The sequence below is a fragment of the Carcharhinus amblyrhynchos genome, chromosome 6 (genome assembly GCF_965287045.1).
Source record: "Carcharhinus amblyrhynchos chromosome 6, sCarAmb.v2.hapA, whole genome shotgun sequence".
NCBI classification, from domain to species: Eukaryota; Metazoa; Chordata; class Chondrichthyes; order Carcharhiniformes; family Carcharhinidae; genus Carcharhinus; species Carcharhinus amblyrhynchos.
In genome coordinates, this window is record NC_137329.1 from 89,887,414 (window position 1) to 89,910,175 (window position 22,762).

The following is a 22,762-nucleotide window of genomic DNA, read 5'->3' on the forward strand; positions in this document are numbered from 1 at the left end:
TCTATGGCTCTATGTCCTGACACCAGGAACATTTCAGAGCTGGTAGCATTCCACCTAAGGTTTCAGGTGAATGGTCATCTATTTGAAATGTTAACTCTGTTTCTCTCTCCACAGATGTTGCCTGGGAGTTTGGATTCCCAGCATCCACATTATTTTCCCTTTGCATTCCCAATTGTGAAGCCTGTTTAGGTAAGAATAGTGACAGATTTTAGTGCAACCTGTCAGACTAAACCCACAGCAGAGCACAGTGAAACCTGCCAGGGTAATATTAGAGGCAGATAGCAGCAAAGTCTGTCTAGATTAAACGTGTGTTAGACTATTGCACCATCTGTTTGATATTCTCTAAATGCGCCATTATAATATTTCTGTTGGTAGTCTCTTTCCCACAGTGAATCACATTCTCTTCTTTTAGGATATGGAGGACACGTAAATGCAAAGGAAGGCAAGGAATCAGCAAAAATAAAATAACTTAAAAAGTGCTGCTCACATGCTGTTAACATTTCTGGGGAAATAAGAGATGGGTGAATTTTGTGGAGAATGGAGCCTCACAGTATTAACCAGGTTGCCATGGTAGTGATATTAAAGCTGGTGTGGGGGGAGGGTTGAGGATCAGGTCTGGTGGGGGTGGTGGAAGTGTCGGATGGATTGCACCTAACAATCTTTCTTGTCCTTTTAATGATTTGAGTAGAAGAGTCTGTTATGCTCTGTAGAACTCTGAATAGTTCTTCTCTGCCTTGGCAATGCTCTGCTCCCTTTGGATGATTCTGCTAGTTCCTCCAATTGAACACATATTTCAAAAGCACCACAAAAATCACACGCCAGCCACTGATGGAGACAAATACCTAAGAGTTAATTCAATCTAGCAGAAAGATCATTACTGTTCACTCAGCATCCTGCTGCAGTTCCTGGCTTTTTAAAGGCTGCCCATCTAATTTCTTGGCTCTCAGACATACTATTCCCATTTCACACAAGATGCCTACTAATGAATGGTCAAATCAGCCAATTTTACAGATTTTGGTGAGATTAGCAGTATGCTGAGGATTAGTGATTGTAAATCCCATTTTTTAAAGGTGAAAACTGAAACAACTGACTGCGTAGAATTTTGTGTTAAAGTGTCGGTGAAGATGGCATCATTGTAACCTGGAGAAAGCATATGACAAAACAACACAATTTCTAGCCCTCTCATCAACTTTATTGTGGAATTGGCATGAGGATAGATGGATGAACTGTAAAAATGACAGAAATGTTTCATCTAGTATATTTTCTGTCATGTGGATCATAGCAACCTGGATGATGGGGATGTCGCTTCATCTCTAATGTCCAGCATGAGGGTAAATTAATTTGTAGAATTGTGAACACCTATGTAATTGATTGCTGAGTGATTGATTCTATGGAAATGTTAGAAAACTATTTCTCCACTTTGCTTAGCTCCCTTAAAAGAATCAGGAGTCTATTAATGCTAGTCTAAAGCTGAAAATCTAGAGCAGTGAAGGTTTTAGAGGGGCTAAATGGAATAAAATTCCAGAAAAGGTACAAGGACTGGAATTTTACAGCCCCATCCCACTCCCACTGTAATTTTTTCAGCAGTGGGGGAGATGTTGGGCAGCCTGGTCATCCGCAGCCAATTGGGGCTCTTATGTTGCATTTTACACATTGAACATAAGAACATAAGAAATAGGAGCAGGAGTAGGCCATCTAGCCCTTCGAGCCTGCCCCGCCATTCAATAAGATCATGGCTGATCTGTCACTGCTCAGTTCCACATTCCCGCCCTCTCCCCATAACCCTTAATCCCCTTGCCTATCAAAAACCTATCAACCCGTGTCTTAAAAATATTGAGCGAGGTAGCCTCCACCACTTCAACAGGCAGAGAATTCCAGAGATTTGCCACCCTTTGAGCGAAGAAGTTCCTCCTCAACTCCGTTCTAAACCGCCCCCCCTTTATCCTGAGGCTGTGCCCTCTAGTCCTACTGTCCTTTCTGAGCGGGAAGAGCCTCTCCACCTCTATCCTATCCATCCCATTCAACATCTTATACGTCTCAATGAGATCTCCCCTCATTCTTCTAAACTCTAACGAGTACAAGCCTAGTTTATAAGAACATAAGAACATAAGAAATAGGAGCAGGAGTAGGCCATCTAGCCCTTCGAGCCTGCCCCGCCATTCAATAAGATCATGGCTGATCTGTCGTGGCTCAGTTCCACATTCCCGCCCTCTCCCCATAACCCTTAATCCCCTCTCTTATCAAAAACCCATCAACCCGCGTCTTAAAAATATTTAGCGAGGTAGCCTCCACCACTCCAACAGGCAGAGAATTCCAGAGATTCACCACCCTTTGAGTGAAGAAATTCTTCCTCAACTCCGTTCTAAACCGCCCCCCCTTTATCTTGAGGCTGTGCCCCCTAGTCCTACTGTCCTTTCTGAGCGGGAAGAGTCTCTCCACCTCTATCCTATCCATCCCATTCATCATCTTATACGTCTCAATGAGATCTCCCCTCATTCTTCTAAACTCTAATGAGTACAAGCCTAGTTTATTCAGCCTCTCCTCATAGCTCAACCCCGTCAACTCCGGCATCAGCCTAGTAAACCTCCTCTGCACTCCCTCCAAGGCCAAAATATCCTTGCATAAGTGCGGCGACCAAAACTGCACACAGTACTCCAGCTGCGGCCTCACCAGTGCCCTATACAGCTGTAGCAAGACCTCCTTACTTTTATATTCAATCCCCCTCGCTATGAAGGCCTGCATCCCATTTGCCTTCCTGACCACCTGCTGCACCTGCAGGCTGGGTTTTTGTGACTCATGCACAAGGACCCCGAGGTCCCTCTGCACCGTCACATGCTGCAGCTTTTCGCCACATAAGTAATGGTCCTTCCTACCATTATTCCTACAAAAGTGGACAACCTCACATTTGCCAACATTAAATTCCATTTGCCAGTTCCTGGCCCATTCGCGCAGCTTATCTAGATCCTTCTGCAGACTCTCCATACCTTCCGCACAATTTGCCATTCCACCAATCTTGGTGTCATCAGCAAATTTCGACACCATACACTCGGTTCTCTCCTCCAGATCATCTATATAAATGGTAAATAGCTGAGGCCCCAGCACCGACCCCTGGGGCACTCCACTAGTCACCAACCGCCAATCCGAATAGCACCCATTAACCCCCACTCTCTGCCTCCTATTTGACAGCCAATCCTCTATCCACGCTAACACCCTACCCCCAACTCCATGCCCCCTGACCTTCTGCAATAACCTCTTGTGAGGCACCTTGTCAAATGCCTTCTGAAAATCAAGAAAGACCACATCCACCGGCTCTCCTCTATCCACCGCCCTAGACACATCCTCATAGAACTCCAATAAATTCGTCAAACATGACTTCCCCTTAACGAAACCGTGCTGCGTCTGCTCTACCAAACAATTCTCCTCAAGATGCCTCGCTATTTTCTCCTTGATCACGGATTCTAACATTTTTCCTACAACAGATGTTAAACTAACCGGCATATAATTCCCCGCCTTTTGCCTGTCACCCTTCTTAAACAATGGCGTAACATTAGCCATTTTCCAATCTTCCAGCACTTCCCTGGAATCCAGTGACGTTTGGAAAATAATCACCAAGGCATCCACTATCACCTCTGCCATTTCCTTCAGAACTCTTGGATGCATTCCATCCGGTCCTGGGAACTTGTCCACAATCAGCCCCTCCAGTCTGTCGAGCACCGCCTCTCTAGTAACAATAATGTCATTCAGGCCCTCCACTCCTGCCATCTTTCCATTGCTAACACCCGACAAATTACTCACGTCCTCCTCCGTGAAGACCGAAACAAAAAAGTTATTCAGGGCCTCAGCCATTTCCCCATCCCCTACCACTAAGTCCCCCCTCTCATCCTCTAAGGGTCCAACGTTCACCCTAGCCAGCCTCTTCCTTTTTATGTATTTATACATAACCCAAGCATAACAGTATGGATGCAGCTCAGAATTTACAGGGACAGTGTTTGTGAGTATGATGCTGACTTAACTTAAAAGGGAAGTAAGGTACCGATGTGTGGAGAGTTTATCAATGTTACAATAAACAAAGATGAGCTGAGAGCATTGATCATTTTCTCCAGGTGGACAGGTTCAAGGCAAATCTTAGAGACTGGAGTGTAAGAGGGGAGGTGTGGGTTCACCTACCTACAAAATCTCACCTCAAACCAATGAAAGGTCCGATGTCCATTAAGTAGCTGCTGATGAAGCTGGCTGAATGGTAGAAAACTTGTCCCCAACTTTTACACTGGGGAGAAAGAAAACCACCCACATAAAATTCAGCCCAAGGGTTTTTGCTACTTGGAGTGCTTTTCAAATGGAGAAATCTATGTGCCACTGAATACCACAATATCTGAAGCAATGTATCAAAAACAAACAAACCAAAAACTACACCTTCTATCCTCAGAATAGTGACACAGTCTTCCAGCCAATTTGAGACCTCACATCATAGCTGGCACACAATATTTATGTCTTGACCACTGCACCAAATTTGAGTGAACAATATCTTACTCATTGAATATCCCCATGTTCAGCAGCTGTGTCATCACTGACCCATCCACTTCTCCCAGAAATCTTCCTGTCTGAAAGAGAAAAGAAATGGATGAGGATATTGCTTAATTTTCAAATTCCTGATCTAGCTACTCTATTTAACAGGGCCTTACTCGATTATCCTCATTAAAAACTGTTTGTTCCCTTCAAACTAATAACCCTGGTCTTCCCATCTGTAATTAACAATTGTAATTCCACGTTCTTTTCCAATTTTACCTGCTTCTCTCAATTCCTTTTTTGAATATTAACACATTTTGGGGTGGTGCCTTAAAATATGTCATCAAGTGGCCACTCTTCACATATGGGCCCCAAGATAGTGAGGTGGGCTATCAGTTCTGTTACATCTGATACTGATCCAACATATAAAAATGCAAACTTCAGAAGTATTGGAGAGTGATCAGGAGTGAAAATCTTGCATGGCCTACCTCTTGCTAACTTAAGGGTGCCAAAACTATTTGCAATGTCCAATTGCTTTGTCACCACAGATCATCCAACTCAGTGTAGACTGGGAATCAAACTGGACCTTCTAGCATGTCTGTCTCAATACATCACCATGTAACCAGTCACTAGTTACAAGGTATCCAATACTTTCAATAATGGATCATTACTCAATTTTCTCTAATCGGCTACCCCAGGCCCAATTAATTCAAAATTAAACTCAAATTTATCTCCTAGCGCCGTATGCCTTGAACAGAGGTCAAGGGAAAAATTCAGTTGTAACATTTAATTTAGCATAAAGTTTTAAATATCTCCTTCACATCCCTTAAGTAAATTTAATATGATTCTGATGCCCCGTTGAAGTTATTTTGTAAAAAATTCAACACGGTTCTGTTCAAATAGTTGTAATATGTTCAAACAATTATTGCTTCAGGTTTGGGTGTTATCAAATGTACTGGGGAATATTCCAGATATCTAAAACCAGGTTGAAATCTAGCCTGGGCAGAAGGGTTAAAAACCTCCTCTCTGATGTCAGATGAATCAGAGTTTAGGGCTGAATAAGCCCTAGTTTCTAAAAGGTCTGAGTCTATAGAGCAAAACGACCAACAAATGGTACAAATTGGCAATTGCATGGGGGGGGATATGGGGTGTCGGGGGTGGGGGGGGGGAGGAGTGTGTTAACGATCACTAGCAATATCATATTGTTCCATTAGCTGATGTTCTCCTGCGATTGGGAGGCTACTTGTTGGTTCTATAAACATCTAACATGGTTGATTCACTTGATAGCTAATAATGGATGGAAAATGCATTTTAAAAGTAGTCCAGTACTTGAGAGACACTGCTAGTTGATGTATGTGATATCCCAGTTCACTCAGCTGCCTGTCTCTACCATGCTGCCATTGAATTTGCCAAGTCACTCCCTGTCTCTCCCATCGGCAAAAAGGATAAACAAGAGGGAAAGCAGGAGAGAAATAGAAGAGAGAGAGCAAGCAAGAAAAACTGGAAGAAAGAAAAAGAGAGTAAAATACAAGAGAAAGAGAGAGACAGACAGAAAAGAATGTGTGTCAAAGTTGTTTCCAGGCTACTCTCATGCCCATCTCCCAGTGCTTTACTCATATGCAAGATAGAACAGGATTTGGGAAGAGGTGCTGTCCGCCCATTTATCCACTGGATGCTGTAATGGGAGGCATGTGAATGAGAGGGAGGAGCAAAACTTATTTTAAAAATAGGGGACACAATCCCTCAGTAGAAAAGACATTCCATTCCCCACCATTGACAGCGCCCTAACTTTAAAAAGTGCAAAAGTCAATAAAAACAGATTCATGACACATTTGACAAACAAAAGGGGAGGGTAATGTTCCACCTCTAAACTGAAAATTACTACTTTGCTTTTGATTCGTTTAAAGTCAAGATAATATAGGAATACAGAAAGCAGTTTAAAAAGAAAAGAAAAATTAATATGTTTCAGTTCTGAGTATCATGTGAAGTGATTCAGGTTTTTACTTCTGTTTAAAAACAATTATAATGTGGCCTTAAATTGATGTTTCTTCATAACATAAAGAAGAGATAGCCAGACAGCTACTTGGACACCACAGCCCACATAACGTGATGCTTTAATAAATGAAAAGTGACAAGATGTAAACAACACCATGACAAGAAACAATGCTGAACAAGCCACCATGGATTTATTGGAGTGGTTTATTTAACAAAATAACTACAAAGAACGGAGGCCTCCAAAAAGCAGGGAGTGTAATTGTATTCGATTGACAACAGCACTATTATAATATCTCACCATTAATCTTTGCAATCTGCAACATGGTTAAGTTAAATAAAGATCAGTTCTGATATTTTATGTAAGAAATTTGGTTGAGGTTAATGGATTATTTACTAATTATAGGAATATTTATCGGAAACATTTTCTGGAAGAAAGAATGCAATCAAGAATGACAAGCTCTCTTGTCAAAAATATGGATGGAAATTAGATTATATATTGCTGCATGGCTTTTTATAATAATTATCTGCCACAAGTGAACATTTTGCCTAAGGAAATTTCTAATTCTGCACAATTTCAGTTTATCACACTTAGCTGCATTACCATGGCAACCATCAATTAGATATTCCCCATTTTGTTACTGTAAATTAGTGTGACTAAAAGCGTGAACATTCAGGGAAACAGTGATCCTAATTTACATGCTTTATGATATATGGAGATGATGTGTAACCATGGTGACAGCTAATTTCTATTCAATCCCCAGAAATATTGCTGACCCAGAGGAAAATCTGTGGAAGGATAATTATCCTTGCTTAGAGCATTCTTCAGTTACTTTCCTTACACATGAGCACACAGGCATGGTTTCACTTTCAAAAGCATAACTGCAGAACAGTCACTGACACAGTAATGCTAAGAAATTAATAAAGAAGACAACAGTTGTATGTGCTTTTTAAACAAACTATTCTTCTTGCGCAAGACTCTAGAAGTCACTAAAGCTGGGATGTTTGTAAAATTTAGCAGAATTATTCATAAAATGTATGCAGTGAGTGAGAAACTTACGTTATAAATTGCTTGCAGAATGACCAAATGTCTGGATTTTATTCGTTCTGTGTGGAACAGACTTGGAGCCTTGCAGAGAATGTATACATGTGTGTGATTCATGTTAATTAGTATTTGTGATATACAGTCCTGGTCACAGGTTTTCCTGATTGAAGGTTTGGACAAGCCAGCAATGGTAAACATGCACTGGTCCCTGTGATTTTGGTCTGGATAACAACCATCATTAGTGGCAGCAATTTGTTTTTGCCTCAGGAATAATATAATACTGCAATAAATGGAATGTAGTGATGTCTCTGTACAAAGGTAAAAGATAGCTGAGTCCAGTGAAATAATGAATTCTTGATCTTTCTGTCAAGGCAAAGAAAGTTTAAGCCATGTACTAGGATAAAAAAAAAGTACTGTCCAATAATATAATTTACGAGATTGCATCATACAGCGATAACAACTTGTATTTATATAGTGCCTTTGACATAATGAAATACCCCAAGGTATTACACAGTGGCATTTCAAAACCGAGCCGCTAAAGGATATGTTAGGGAAGATGATCACAAGCTTGGTCAAAGAGACGAATTTTAAGGAAAACAGAAGTAGTGAGGTTTAGGGTAGGAATTCCAGAGCTTACGGGATGTTCACAAGGTCAGAATTAGTGGAACGCAGATATCAGGAGGGTTGTAATGCTGGACGAGATAGTTAGAGATAGAGAGGGGAACAGTCAATGTGATAGTTCGTAAGCATGGGTTAAGACTGTTTGACTGGGAGGTGACGGACGAATGGAATTTGGTATGAGTTGGGACACGGGCAGCAGACGTTTTGGGTGACCTCAAGTTTGGGAGGGTTAAACTGACTATAAGTGCATTAGAATATTCAAGTCTGATGGTAATAAAGGCTTAAAGAAAGGGTTTCAACAGCAGAAGAGCTGAGGCAGGAGCCAAGATGGCTGGTGTTCTGAAGATGGAAAGGGCACTCTTAGGGCCTGATTTTACCATCAAATTGTGCTCATTTTCAGGTGTGAAAACTTGGTAAAGTTGGGCGTGAGGTGAGTAGCATGATCCGGACCACCTCCGCGCCTGTTCCCCCTTTACCAAGGGTCTAAAATGGCCACCGTCGTCACCGTGTCCGAAACGGGCACAACATCAATTTAAATGCATTTGTGCTCATTTAAATTGACTTAATGGGCTGCACGCCAAACTTACTGGCACTTCCCCCTTTATCACCGTATTTACCTGACAAGATGTGATGCAAAACAGACATGGTCTGTAAAGGTCCGATTCGGGTGCTCCATCTTCTGAGGAGGTGGTGGGGTGGAGGGAGGCGGTCAGATCACTCTCTGGTGGGGGGATGGAGGTGAGTCAGATGGCTCTCTGGTGGGGGGAGGCAGGGGCAGGGGGGGTCCACTGTCACTCTGTGTGCGATTGTTGGGGGGGAAGAGGGCCAAGGGCCCATGATCAGTCTGGGTAGTGTGGAATGGGTGGGTGAGGGTGTCAGTAACGTTTCAGGGGTGGGACAGTTTCTGTGGGGGCCAAGGGGAAGGCATTATACAGCCAGGAGTGATGTGGCAGGGGAGCGTTTTTCAATAATTTTCCCTGTGCATGCACAGTTGAAGGCTCCGATTGGAGCTGCAATGTTTCAAGTGCAATAAGTCCCATCCACAAACTTCTGCAGCGCAATTCAGAATTGCTGATTTTTTTCAGGCAGAATGCGTATGGGGGTACCAGAAAACAAGTCTAAAAGTCAGCTGAAACACTCCCTGATTCAAGTCCACCCAGCACTTAGAATTAAAATGGTAAAATCAGGTCCTTAGTGTCAACGTAGATGTATGGTTGAAACCTCATCTTGGGGTTAAATATGACACAGAAGTTACAAACTGTCATGTTTCTCAGTATCAGCAGTTGCCAGGGAGAGGGGATTGATGAGGAAAGAGTGTAATTTACGGCAGTGAAGTAAGACAGTGGCTTAAGCCTTCCAAATGTACAATTGAAGAAAATTTCTGCTCATCCAGTACTAGATATTGGACAGATAATTTGATAATATAAAAACAGTAGAGAGGTTGAGAGAGATGATGGTGTCAACAGCATACATAAGAAAATTGTGTTTCATTTTTGGGTGATGTCGGCAAGGGGCAGCATATAGATGGGAAATAGGAGAAATACTTTATCATACCCAGGGTATAGTTGGAGGAAATATTCTAGTTTCAATCTGACCCTGTTTTCAACGTGAATTTTGTTGTTATAAAACTAAGCACAATAATAAAAAGAGCATCTTCCCTTTTGTGCTAAAAATTTCCTGTTTAAGTTTAACATGAATCAGATGTAATCAAGAGCATCATCTATACATCGCAATGAAAAACTATAAAAGAGCATTGAAAAACAAGGCCATCTGGCTTTCATTACTCCTTTCGCAAACAATGTCTGATCTATGCAGTTATGAACTTTACTCTTTATTTAAACTTTGATGGAAACATTGAGATAAATACTGCGATTGTCAAAGATGCAAGGAATGTTGGGGATATTTAATTAACTGTTTATTACCAAAATTCAATCCTGATTGTACCCCATTGCAAACAATAGAATTAATTGTCTGTTTAGGGAATAATGAACCTGGCCAGACTGCATTGGTTGAGTGGAAGGTTGACCCTACTGAATTTCAGGTTGAAAGAGGATAAAGGGTTGTTTAAGAGCAGCATGATAGATGTAGCAGCCCATGAAAGCATGATAGCAGCATTTGCCTTGATTGGATAGCAGGAGGGCATTATATTAATCATTCTCAACAATGAAAACAAACAGAATTTTCTCTTTAAAACTGAGACTAAGGGCTAGAATTTTGCAGAGTTGAAATGGCTCTGGAGCCATTTATAATGGTAGACTTGATCAGATTCTTGGATTCTTATCCCCACTGTTGGTATCGACTTTTAACAGATCTGGGTTTCCACCTATGCTTGGTATTCTTGGCTGATAGCCCAAACAAATCAAAGCATGAGCTCAGCGGGTATTCTGTTTTGGGGCGGCATGGTAGCACAGTGGTTAGCACTTCTGCTTCACAGCTCCAGGGACCTGGATTCGAATCCTAGCTTGGGTCACTGTCTGTGTGGAGTTTGCACATTCTCCTCGCGTCTGCATGGGTTTCCTCTGGGTGCTCCGGTTTCCTTCCACAATCCAAAGATGTGCAGGTTAGGCTGATTGGCCATGCTAAAATTGCCCCTTAGGCTGATTGGCCATGCTAAAAAATTGCCCCTTAGTGAGATGCTTAGGTTAGAGGATTAGTGGGTAAAATATGTAGGGATGTAGGGGTAGAGCCTGGGTAGGATTGTGGTCGGTGCAGACTCGATGGGCTGAAGGGCCTCTTTCTGTAGGGTTCTATGATTCTATTCTATGATTCTATGGTGAAGTGAATTGCTGACTTTGCTTGATTGACATCTTTAAGAACATATAATAAGTTCATTCTGTGAAGTCCTTTGCAACTGTCTCAATGTTTATTTGGCCTATCTGATTAACATTTTTGTGTGGATGTTGGAGCAGTACTTATTTTCCAAAGAGCTTTTCTGAATGGGTGTTTTTTCCTCTACTCTTGCCATTGTTATATATCATTCATTGGTTATGTATGTATTGCATACTGAGTGAATGGGCAAGAGTTTGCATGGAGGATGTGAGGGGCTATTGGGAGTGGATTAGGGTCATGTGTTGGCATTGAATTGGCATAGAGGGGCCTTGGTGAGTGGATCAGGAGATATGAAGGGGATGAGAAATGTTGGCTAGAGAGCCTAATTGCTTTCATAATATTGAGACTCAAGATCCAGAGAGCTTAGGTGGCCCTTCTAACATGCCTGTTTCAGCACTTGCCTGCCTGGGATCTACTTCTGGGATTTGCAGACCTGATTCCATTCCCTATCCTCCTCCTCAGAGTGAAATTTGTGTGATTTGGGGCTCTTTAGACCCAGCTGAGCCAAGGCATTTCCCAACTCAAGCTTATCGTGTCAGTAACGAAAATCTGACAGTAACAACATTGTATTCCTGACACAACTGGTATAATGTTTCTGACGCCCTGCACTGCTGGTGTAACCTTATACACTGAAGCATTAGAAAATCTTAGACTCAATGTTTGTTAATTCCCATCATTTAAATATTCACAAATCACTGATCTTATTCAGGTAAACCTCTTCTCTATCCTCTTCGAGTCCTTGACATCTTTCCTATATTGTGTGCCTAGAATGCTATATTTTACTCTAAATGACACCTAACCACAGTTTTGTAAAATGTAGGATAAAAATGATCTGCTTCATACTTGCATGCATTTGTGGAATGACTGCTATTGAAAACATTAATCCCATGTTACAATGAGCACACTGTTGAACTCTCAAAGTTTAAATTCCTGAAATAATTGACTGAAGGCATGGTTGTCTCAGTAGCAAAACCTTCCCATTAATCCCTCCATACAGACTACCACCTCAGCCATTTTCAACATGTCCCTCCTAGGGAGTTTTAGTTCAGTCAGGCAGCATGGTTGGTGCAGGCTTGGAGGGCCGAAGGGCCTGTTCATGTGCTGCAATTTTCTTTTTTCATTGTTCATGCATCCGCCTCTATAATGATACCACCTACTCATCAAGTTCAATTCATACATCTTCTCCTTCCGACAGAACACTTACCTCTTCCTCCTTCTTGGAGATAAGAATGAATCCATTGTTATCCATTAAGTAACAATTCAAAGCCTGCATGATAGATTAAAAACTTTAATTGATTTGAAATGTTTTTAGTGATTTCTCTATAATTCATCAAACATTTTTTTCAATTCAGCAGATGAATTATTGGGTACTTACATCATCCTCACAGCTGATGGGACATTTCCCTTCTATATTGCTGCACTGGAAAAGGAACAGAAATGAAAATCTAAGATAGACAGAAGCCTAAGATCTATTTCCTGTTTAAGAAAAGCACTCTTGTCATGAAACATGTTTAGCATCCCTTTGTAGAAGAGTATTTTATTTCTTTTTTCTTTCACGGGATATGGCTGTTGCTGACAAGAACAACATATGTTGCCCATCCCTAAATTGTCTTGGAACTGAATGGCTTCCAGGACCATTTCAGAGAGCACTTTAAGATTCAACCCCATTGTTTTGAGTCTGGAGTCACATAAAGGCCAGACCAGGTAAGGTTGAAAGATTTTCTTCACTAAAGGAGGTGAGTGAAGCAGGTGGGTTTTTTAGAACAACAGATTATAGTTATCATGGTCATCATTAATGGGACTAGCTTTATCATTTAGATGTATTAATTGACTTCAAATTCAATCGCCTGCTGTGGTGCATTGTGAACCCATGTCCCACAATCATTGGCCTGGGCCTCTGGATTACTAGCCAAATGGCATTACCACTACACCACCATCTCCCCTGAGTACATGGTATAAATTATATTAAAATTCTTGATCGGCCAACTTGTTCATGACATCAATGTAACCATCTATAGCAGCAGTTGAATAAATTGTGTTTCTCCTTCCCATTTTCTCCATTGCATTTTCAGGATTGTCATTTTAGAATTAGCAACCTCCATTATATTTTTAAGTCTGGATTTTAGCCTAGAGGTGAGTTTAAAGCAGAGAGATTTGATGCGAGGATGGGAAACTGGGAAGCATTTCCTCAATGTCCTGCAGAATTTAAAAGCAGTAAGAAGTCTCACAACACCAGGTTATAGTCCAACAGGTTTATCATGTGTGGAAGGTATGTGGAACCTTCCACACACCTGACAAAGGAACACCGTTTCCAAAAGCTTGTGGGATTACTATCAAATAAACCTGTTGGACTATAACCTGGTGTTGTGAGACTTCTTACTGTGTTTACCCCAGTCCAACGTCAGCATCTCTACATCATGACTACCATCAAATTTAAAAGCAGCATTGCCTTAAATTGTTTTCTGTGAGGTTCCCACATTCAGGAAACCTGGTGGAAGGATGGAGGTCTTTTGGGTGGGTAGTTTGCTTTCTAAAACTTAGAGAGAGCAAAAGAGAAAATGTAGGAAAATGTGTGCTGGGAAAGAATATGATTATACAGTGGAGGGTCCCATTATGGTTTGAGGGATCTTGATCTAGTGGACAGTTAGATGGAGATCAGTTGCAGAATTTTCCCATCTCACCTACCACAGGAATTATAGTGAGCAGGACATGGACCATGTAAAGGTTCATTGACCTCATGCAGGATTTTCCAATCTTGGGATAAAAGTGGCCAAAAGATCCTGCTGCAGGAGTCCTGATTGTGGGTGGTCCCATCATTATCCAAGGGGTCACAATCATGAAGTGGGGCTCTGCAAGTGGTCCAGACATCCCTGATCATGGTGGTTCAGAGGTTCCAATTGTTGGTGGGTTTGTCTGACATGGTTTGTGATTCCTATGGTGGGTATAGCTGGAGATGGTCCCATCATAACCTGAGGAGTCCCAATCAAAGATACAAAGAACAACCCAGCACGGGGAACAGGCCCTTCGGCCCAACGAGCCCGCGCCGCCATTTCAACAAAGCATTTTCCTACACCTACCCTGCCCTGTGTATATGTGAATGGTATCCCTAATGTAGCCAGATTCAGGGGAGAATAGTGTAGGGTCAATTTGGTACACCAATCAGCCTAAGAGCACATCTTTGGGATGTGGGAGGAAACTGGAGCACCCGGAGGAAACCCACGCAACCACAGGGAGAACGTGCAAACTCCCACAGACACAGGCCCAAATCCATGTATCTGCACAGCTAGCAGTGATAGTCACTGAGCTGTTGTGGTGCCCGTCTGCTGGTCCAGGATTAAGCACACACAACGAAATGAAGTACTAGGCCACTCTCGAAACCTCCAAGAGCAGCCCACGCATGACCCACCGTGTGCATGCCCCTCGTTTGACAACAAGGTGGACCGACACCTGTGGATTAAAAGAGACAAAACATTCACATGTAATATTACATTTCCAGTGTCGTCCCGAGGCTCTGACCCTTTTTAATACCGTCTTCTATAACCCTCCATCCCTGTTTCACTCGTGTCTATCTAAGTAAACCTTAAACAAGTCCAACGTGCCTGCCTCCACCACCTCACTTGGTAGCGCATTCCATACCCCACGACCCTCTGCGTGAAAAATCTTCCTCTAGTATCCAAATTATACCTCTCCCCCCTCAGCTTTAGATCGTGACCTCTCGTAATAGTTGTCCCCAATCTAGGGAAAAGCCTGCCACTGTTGACTCTATCTATTCCCTTCATTATTTTATACACCTCTATCAGATCCCCCCTTAATCTCGGTCTTTCTAAGGAGAAGAGCACCAGTTTTTCCAATCTTTCCTCGTAACTCAGTCCTTCCATACCAGGCAGCATCCTGGTAAACCTCCTCTGCACTCTCTCCAGGGTCTCCACGTCCTTCCGGTAGTAAGGTGACCAGAACTGGACGCAGTACTCCAAATGCGGTCTAAGCAATGTTGTGTACAACTGAAGCATTAGACGACAGCTCTTATACTCTATACCCCTTCCTATAAAGGCTAGCATTCCGTAAGCTTTCTTCACAACCTTCTCTATCTGTGTTGACACCTTCAGAGACTTGTGCACCTGCACTCCCAGGTCCCTCTGTATTTCTATACTCTTAATCGGTCTACCTTTTATCATGTAACTCCTCCCTGCATTATTCCTTCCAAAATGCATCACCTCGCATTTGTCAGGATTAAATTCCATCTGCTATCTATCTGCCCAATATACCAACCTATCTATATCCTGCTGTGTCACCTGATAATCTTCCTCAGTATCTGCCAATCATGCCATCTTGGCTACATTAGGGGTACCATACACATACACACGGGGCAGGGTAGGTGTAGGAAAATGCTTTGTTGAAATGGCAGCGCGGGCTCGTTGGGCTGAAGGCCTTGTTTCCCGTGCTGGGTTGTTCTTTGTTCTTTATCTGCAAACTTGCTGATCACACCACGTACGCCCTCTTCCAAGTCGTTTATATATATTGAGGGGAGGGTCCCGCCATGATTCAGCTTGTTCTGAATAAGGGGGCTGAGGTCTGAAGATTGTTGGGAATAGGCTCATGATTTTAGGGAGGAGAATCCCAATGGTGCTTGGGGAGGGGAAATGCCCAATGTGAGGGAGAGATCTCATGATGCTAAGGGAGGTCAACGACTGTGGGGAGGAATCAAATGTGGTCCAGGGTCTGATCACGTGTGAGTATTGGACAGTGGTCTGGGGGTTTGGGTCCTGACCATGAGGGCAGGACCCATTGAGATTTGAGGTTCCCTAATTGGAGATGAAGGGTGAGATGCTGCTCCAGGGATACTGCTCATGTTTGGGATTTGGGGCCACGAGGAAGGCCTGCTGATGGTTGGGGGAGAGCAGAAAAATCACTGGTGGGAGTGGGGGTTTAGTAGTAAGTTTGTTGGTCCTGGAGGAAGCATTCCTTCTTCTCCTGGCCCATAAATGCAGTTCAGTTTCCCAGGGAAACCAAGCCAGCAATGTTTAAAAATAGAACGACTGTCCAAATGACAGCACATAGCCTCATTATAATTTTTAAATGATCAACCACTTTTGGTGAGTGGGTCGGTCACTTGCCCTCATCTTGTCTCTGTCAAAACTGCAATTTTTTTGTTTTTTTCCCATTTGATACAATTCCAACCCAACAATATTTGTGGGTTAAATTCAACCCTTAAGAGTTCAGCATTGTATATCTTTGGTTAAAAAGTAAATTAATTGAAAAATATAAATTTATGAAGTTGTGGTGAAATGTAACTTGAAAAGGAAATACTAAGATATACAGTATTGGTATTGCTTTGTTTTTTTAAAAATACAAACTAGCAAAATTAAATAAATATAACTAAAACAAAAAAAGCTTTGTTTAACTCATTTTTTATTTTAATTGAGAGTTGGTTAATTTTTTTCCTGGTCTCAAATTCCTTCCTACAATTAAGATGGCAAAACAATCTGTTGTAAAGCTACTTGGTGATTGGACAGTGACAGATGTAATTCCGCAAAGTCAAGACAAATTTGATTTAATATGTACTTTTTAAGTTGTCAGTAATATATTAGTAGACCTATGTCCTCTCCTTGGTAGCAGATGCAACTTTCTCTTGCTTTTTAAAATTCTTTCATGGGATGTGAGCATCGCTGGAAGGTCAGCATCTGTTGTCCATCCCTAATTACGCTCGAAAATGTGATGATGGGCCACATTTTTGAGTTGCTATAATTCATGTGATGTAGCTACAACCATAGTGCTATTAGGAAGGGAGTTACGGGATTTTGATCCAGCGACAATGAAGGGAAGGCAATTTAATTCCAACTCAGGATGGCGTCTGTTATACTAACTGCCTTGGTGTTAACAAACAACACAGATTGATGTGCAGCAATTGCTGTCTCTGTCTGTAGGTCTGTTCCTCCTTATTAGTACTTGTTTTATCAAAACTGTTTACTTACATCAGTATCATTGGGCTGCAAAGGGAAAAATACAAGGCAGCAGGAAAGAAGAAGAAAACAAGTTAAGCTAGTTTGTAGACATCAGGGTAAATACATTAGTATACTTCATCATAAATCTGCATACACTATTACATTAACATTTCTGTTTATACAGAAATACATGCCAATGTACTTCACTGAACATCAATAAACGTCAACACAAATCAAGATACTCCAGCACAACTCAACGTACTTTATCACACAAAAAAAAATTAGGAAAAAACATCTTCTCAGAAATTCAAATCCAAGTAATGGTTGAAGCCATTAGAACTGCAGCTGCAACATACAACAGTATATGACACAGGAAGAAATTTTCCAGGCTAGTGGAGTTGGGCGACACAGTAGCACAGTGGTTAGCACTGCTGCTTTACAGTATCAGGGACTCGGGTTTGATTCCCAGTTTGGGTCACTGAGTGTGTGGAGTTTGCATGTTTTACCTGTGCCTGTGTAGGTTTCCTCTGGGTGCTCCAGTTTCCTCCCACAGTCTGAAAGATGTGCTGGTTAGGTGCATTGACCCGAACTGGCGCTGCACTGTGGCGACTAGGGGAATTTCACAGTAACTTCATTGCAGTGTTAATGTAAACCTTACTTGTGACTAATAAATTAACTTCAGCTTGCAGGCAGGGTTGCTATAAAAATTGCAAAAAATGCCTGTAGCCCATCGTGCTCCTGCCTCTTCCATCTTTTACTGGAGCTAGTTGGGAGCATACTGAGTTCAAGCAGACTCCATTTTCACTGGAGTGAAGGCCTTGTCCTGCAATATGTTGATTACAGTTTTTACAGTAAATATAAATGCTCATGAACAGTAGGAAGGGGTTGTGAAACTACTGAGCTGTCAAGTTATTTAAATGACCAGTCCTTTACATTTTGGAGGGGAAACAGGTTACCTGTGTTTGTGAGTTAAAACAAATCTGTGCTTGTAGTTTCAATAGATGTTTGTTAATATAAGTGCTATAATTACACCATTATTGCTACATGACTGCTTCCACAACCAATTACTACCACAGTGGCAAGTTCACAGTTTAGTTAACAGTTTCTAGAAGTAATTAAATAATTAACTGTCAGTGTTAGCATTATGAATACACATACAAATGTGGATTAGGTACTTGGGGGAGGTTTAAATGTATTGAATGTATTTAAATGTATTGAACAAGTTTTTATGAATGAGTTTTTTTATAGTGAGATCTGTAATGGACACTTAGAACTTTATTTAATTTAATCTCAACATGGCTCTTGATGTCTGCCCATGGTGGATACTAGGTAAATTGGCTTGAAGGGTCTAAGGGTGGTGAGTGGGGGGCATGGGTTGGCATGAATTGGGCATAGGGAGTTGGTATGGAGAGTTTGAGGGGGTTTGAAGGGCAAAATATTTTGCATCACAGCTGTGGCAAAGTTCTAGGGATCTGAGGCAGGTCTTTTAAACCATCCACCTCAGCACTCAGCAGTCCCTGTGGTTGCATCTGGTCTCCATTAGGAGCTGAAGGCTCAACTACAGCAGACACCCACTTCCCCTGGAATGAAGATACTGCCATTTGAGGCACATTTTTTGGGGCAAGTATGACATGCTGGAAATTTTCCCAACCCAATGCATACACCTTGGGAGTGAAAATCTAAGTTTATGACTCAGTGTCAGCTGAGATACTACTTTGCAAAGCATTCCATCTATCAGGAAGTGTTATCAGTGAGTGATGAGTGACTGCCAGATGCCTGGAAGGCATTTACCCGACAAACACCTGATCCACCCTCAATTGCATTTATTTGTTGCCAGCTTTTAGAGCGGCATGGAAGCAACTGATGCAGCTACACTGTTCCTCTCCAGATGGCAGAGGAGACAGTGATTGAAATTCACTTGGAAGATGGCGAGATCCCTAAAGGAAGAGGACAAGCTATCCTGACATGTGTGAGCACCAGTGTCTCAAGAGGCTCAGGTTCTGATGACAGTTTGCTATTGATCTATAGTTGCCCATAGACCCAAGACTGAGGACCGCTGTGACGCATTCAGCAGCCAAACTTTGTCATCCTCTTCACTGGCAGGCTGTTGCACCTTGCTGGGTTCATTGTAACAATGCCAAATATCAGGACTGCTGTGTGTGTGTGTGTGTGTGTGTGTGTGTGTGTGTGTGTGTGTGTGTGTGTGTGTGTGTGTGTGTGTGTGTGTGTGTGTGTGTGTGTGTGTGTTTGTTTAATGTGTTATTTTGGCTACTTGTTTTTTTGCCTTATTTTGTGTACATTTCTGGTCTTTTAATGGGTGCTTTCTGCAACTGAAAAACAGAGGTATCTGCAGAGGTATCAGCAAGGAATAGATGTGGCCAAAAGCTGATCGTCAACGCCATGTATATTTCAGTCATGGTGTTTGCTTTTAGCGCCTGAGGAGAGAAACTCCTACACTGCAGTGTTGTAGTCACTGCAGATCGCAGGATCAACCTTATTAACTCATGCACAAAACTGTATCAAATTCCCAGCACCTGTTCCCATGGAAACAACTTGCTTTCAAAAGCTAATGTGCTACATGTCTTAATGAGGACCTCTATGGCTTTTATTTTCTTTAAAAAGATAGCTTTTCCCCACCCCCACTCCCCACTTTTAAGGTAGTCTTACATTTAAAAGAAGAAAAATCATATAAAATAGAAATTTAATTGCGCTGCTTAAGCGGTTTATGAAAATTTCAGGAATTTGGACCTTGACAGTATTATTTGAGATATAAATGGATGAACATTAAGCATATGCATACAAAATTCTTCCTTATTTAACTGTCTAAAATAAACAGTTAAAGCCTCTTAAAATAGCAAATCATGCCAATTCGTTAATCATTGTGAGCCAAGGAATTTAATCGAAGAGGAGCAGGTTAATTCAGCACCTCAAAACTGTTCCACCACTCAGTGAGGTCATGGTTGCTCTGTACCCTAACTTAATCCACTAACCTTGGCTTCTTATCCCTTAATAACCTTGGCTAGAAGATTTTTATCAATCTTAGATTTAATTTAGCTAGCATCTACCGGTTTTTGTGGAAGGGTGGATCTTTGTGTTAAGGAGCCCTTCTAAACTTTGCTCATAACGATCTTCCTCTGATTTTTCTGGTCCTGTCCCCTTATCCTAGATTCCCCCACTACTTGACTAAAGTTTCTCTCTATCGACCGTGGCTCAGATTTCTGCTCTCCATTTGAGTGCACAGGAAAGGGAGAATTCCAGGCTCTGTTAACCCAACCCTTAAGAATGGCTGCCCCAACTTCCAATTTGCAGATCAGGGATGAGGCTAAATCAGGAGTTGGGTCACGTGACCCTGGAAGTAATGAGGGGTTGAGTGGGCCTGATGCAAGGTTGGGCAACGCGGGTGCAGATAAAAATTGGGTCTTCAGAAAGGTCCATTTGTGAGATTGTTCATTAATGGTGAAGTCCCTGTGTCACGGAAGAGATGTAATTGCCTTGTCAGGTGACTGTCCAAGCTGTAAATGTTGTCCAACTGTTAGCTGACCCTGGAATAGATGGTCCACCGTAGGCTTTTCCTATGGGTAATTGTCATTGTTACTGCCTATTCAAAGTGTACTGTACTGTACCACTGAAAGTATGGAATGGATGCTCAGGATACAGACATGGGGATGACACTGTATTCTCCAATACCTGTTACAGATGATATGCAATCATATATTTAGCTGCCAAGTCTTGGTGTGTGGATGAATAAGGGACAGTACCATGTTTATTATATCATCCAATTTTCCTCCTGCCACCCATCTATCATGATGTGCCCACACTGTTAAGCCTTGACCAGGTCCCCCACATCTGCACATTGTCACAGCATAACAATTTGATTCAGAGAGGAAACCAGTCAGGTTGTCAGTGGTCACAATGCACTGCATGTTACCTTGGAGATACAGCCACAGCAAACTTTGCACTGAGCATTTGTACAGAGCCATTTGCTCCACAAAACATGAGCAGCAATCACTGATTAGGTGAAAATGGTTAATACATTTAGGCATACAGAAATAAGTGAGAGCATTGTAATCTGAATGGCTCACGATCCTTTTCACTAAACACTTTTATTCATAGAATATCACACAGAGGAGACACGGGGGAAGGGATGAGTCAATTTGTCCCATGCTTTTCTGATGAGCACCTTCGAGTTTTGGTGGAAGGGGTCCAGAAGAGGAGAACAGTCCTTTACCCTGCTGGTTGGCTTAATCCATCAACATTAATTAAGGGCTTGGATTCAAGATACAGCTACAATGAGTGCAGCAACAAACCATCAGTGCTTATGGATTGAGTGCTGGAAAAGGACCTGCTGTATCTGGCAAGTTGAGTGGCTTCCTTATCCACACACAAGTCCAAAGGAAACGCAGCTGAGGTGTGTGACATGACACACATACACCTCTGCTTCAGCACTGAGGCTCAAATGCTTCTTCAGTGAGACCAAAAATCAATAAAAATCAAAAATTCCCCAATGCAGCAGTGTAACAAAAATAAAACTGTCAAAAGAAATTTAACAAATTAATTAAAATGGTATCCTGGGACTGTTGAGGCATCCCAGCCCCAGCGCTGCCCACCAGTGGGAGAAGGTCTCAAGCATAGCAATGGGCACACCATACTCCATCTCCAGGGACACCTGGCTGGGAACATAGCTGTGGAAGAGGGATAGATGGTCAGGCTGGAGACCCCTTCGACTGTCCACTGCCTGGACCTGTTGATGACTATCTTAGCCAGGCTCAGGATCAGGCTGATCTGAAGCTTTTAGATATACAGTTATATTGGTATGAGTAGAACACAAAGCAGTGTGATGTACACAGTGAAGAGCAATAGACTTCCATGCACTATATATCAGGCTGACATAAAATCTGTGTTGTCATTGCAGACCAAAAGGGTGAAGAACTCCACAGAGATGGCCTGGATGGGGTTGGGTCAGTCTTCCTGAAACACATACGTTCTGAGGAATAAATGATCATGGAGATTGCCTGTCTGCTGATGATGGTGAATCACTGTTAGCAGCTGATAAAAGAGTATTGAAATCACCCTGGTAATGGTGGAGGTCATGTCATGTCACTGAACCCAGTGGGAATTGGCATGAGAGGAAGTGCCATGATAGGATTACATTATATGGGCAGTGCGAACATGGTTAAAACAATACATGCATCAGAGTTATAAACAACTCATTTTGTATCTCAGGCAGGTCCTCACTCTCCTCCCTCACTCTCGTGATCCAGATCATCATTCAGCCATCAAAATGATGAAGAGATGTTGAAGGAGGCAGCAGCACATCTGAGCAGCCCACACAATGGGCTGCTCAGATGTGCTGCTGCCCACACTCTGATACAAGGACTTGAGGAAGTGCATGTAAAGTTGATAGCTTAGTATCATGGCCCTTTAAGGGAAGGGAGGTATCATTTCCCGATGGCCACATGATCAGCGAGCACCCTATGAATCGTCCCAGTGGAAAGCCAAGTCAATTGGCAGGAGGGTGCGTACCATGGCTCTATAAGGGACTCACAGTTGGAGCCAGGGAGTCCAGTAGAGCAGCCACATTTTAATTTAGTTTGAACTTGATGTACGTATATTGGGTGAAATCTTAACAAAAAAAATGGCAGAGTGTTGGCTCTGATGCAAAAAATGGAGTGTTTCCCACTATATAAAAGCAAACTACTGTGGATGCTGGCATCTGAAACCAAAAGAGAAAATGCTGGAAAATCTCAACAGGTCTGGCAGCATCTGTAAGGAGAGAAAAGGTCTGATGTTTTGAGTCCAGATGACCCTTTGTCAAAGCTAAAGGACA

General features: G+C 42.2%; 1 protein-coding gene across 2 annotated transcripts in view; it reads right to left on the reverse strand.

Moving 5' to 3' along the window:
- Positions 1-22,762, reverse strand: part of LOC145344092 (voltage-dependent calcium channel subunit alpha-2/delta-4-like) — a 429,967-nt gene that overhangs the window by 59,458 nt on the left and 347,747 nt on the right. For both annotated transcript variants that reach the window (XM_080190916.1, XM_080190917.1), the window contains 4 exons: positions 16,966-16,980; positions 12,369-12,413; positions 12,198-12,260; positions 4,531-4,601 (listed from right to left, as the gene is read on the reverse strand). In XM_080190916.1, the coding sequence (XP_080047042.1) occupies positions 4,531-4,601; positions 12,198-12,260; positions 12,369-12,413; positions 16,966-16,980 (194 nt within the window). The remainder of the gene's footprint in view (positions 1-4,530; positions 4,602-12,197; positions 12,261-12,368; positions 12,414-16,965; positions 16,981-22,762) is intronic.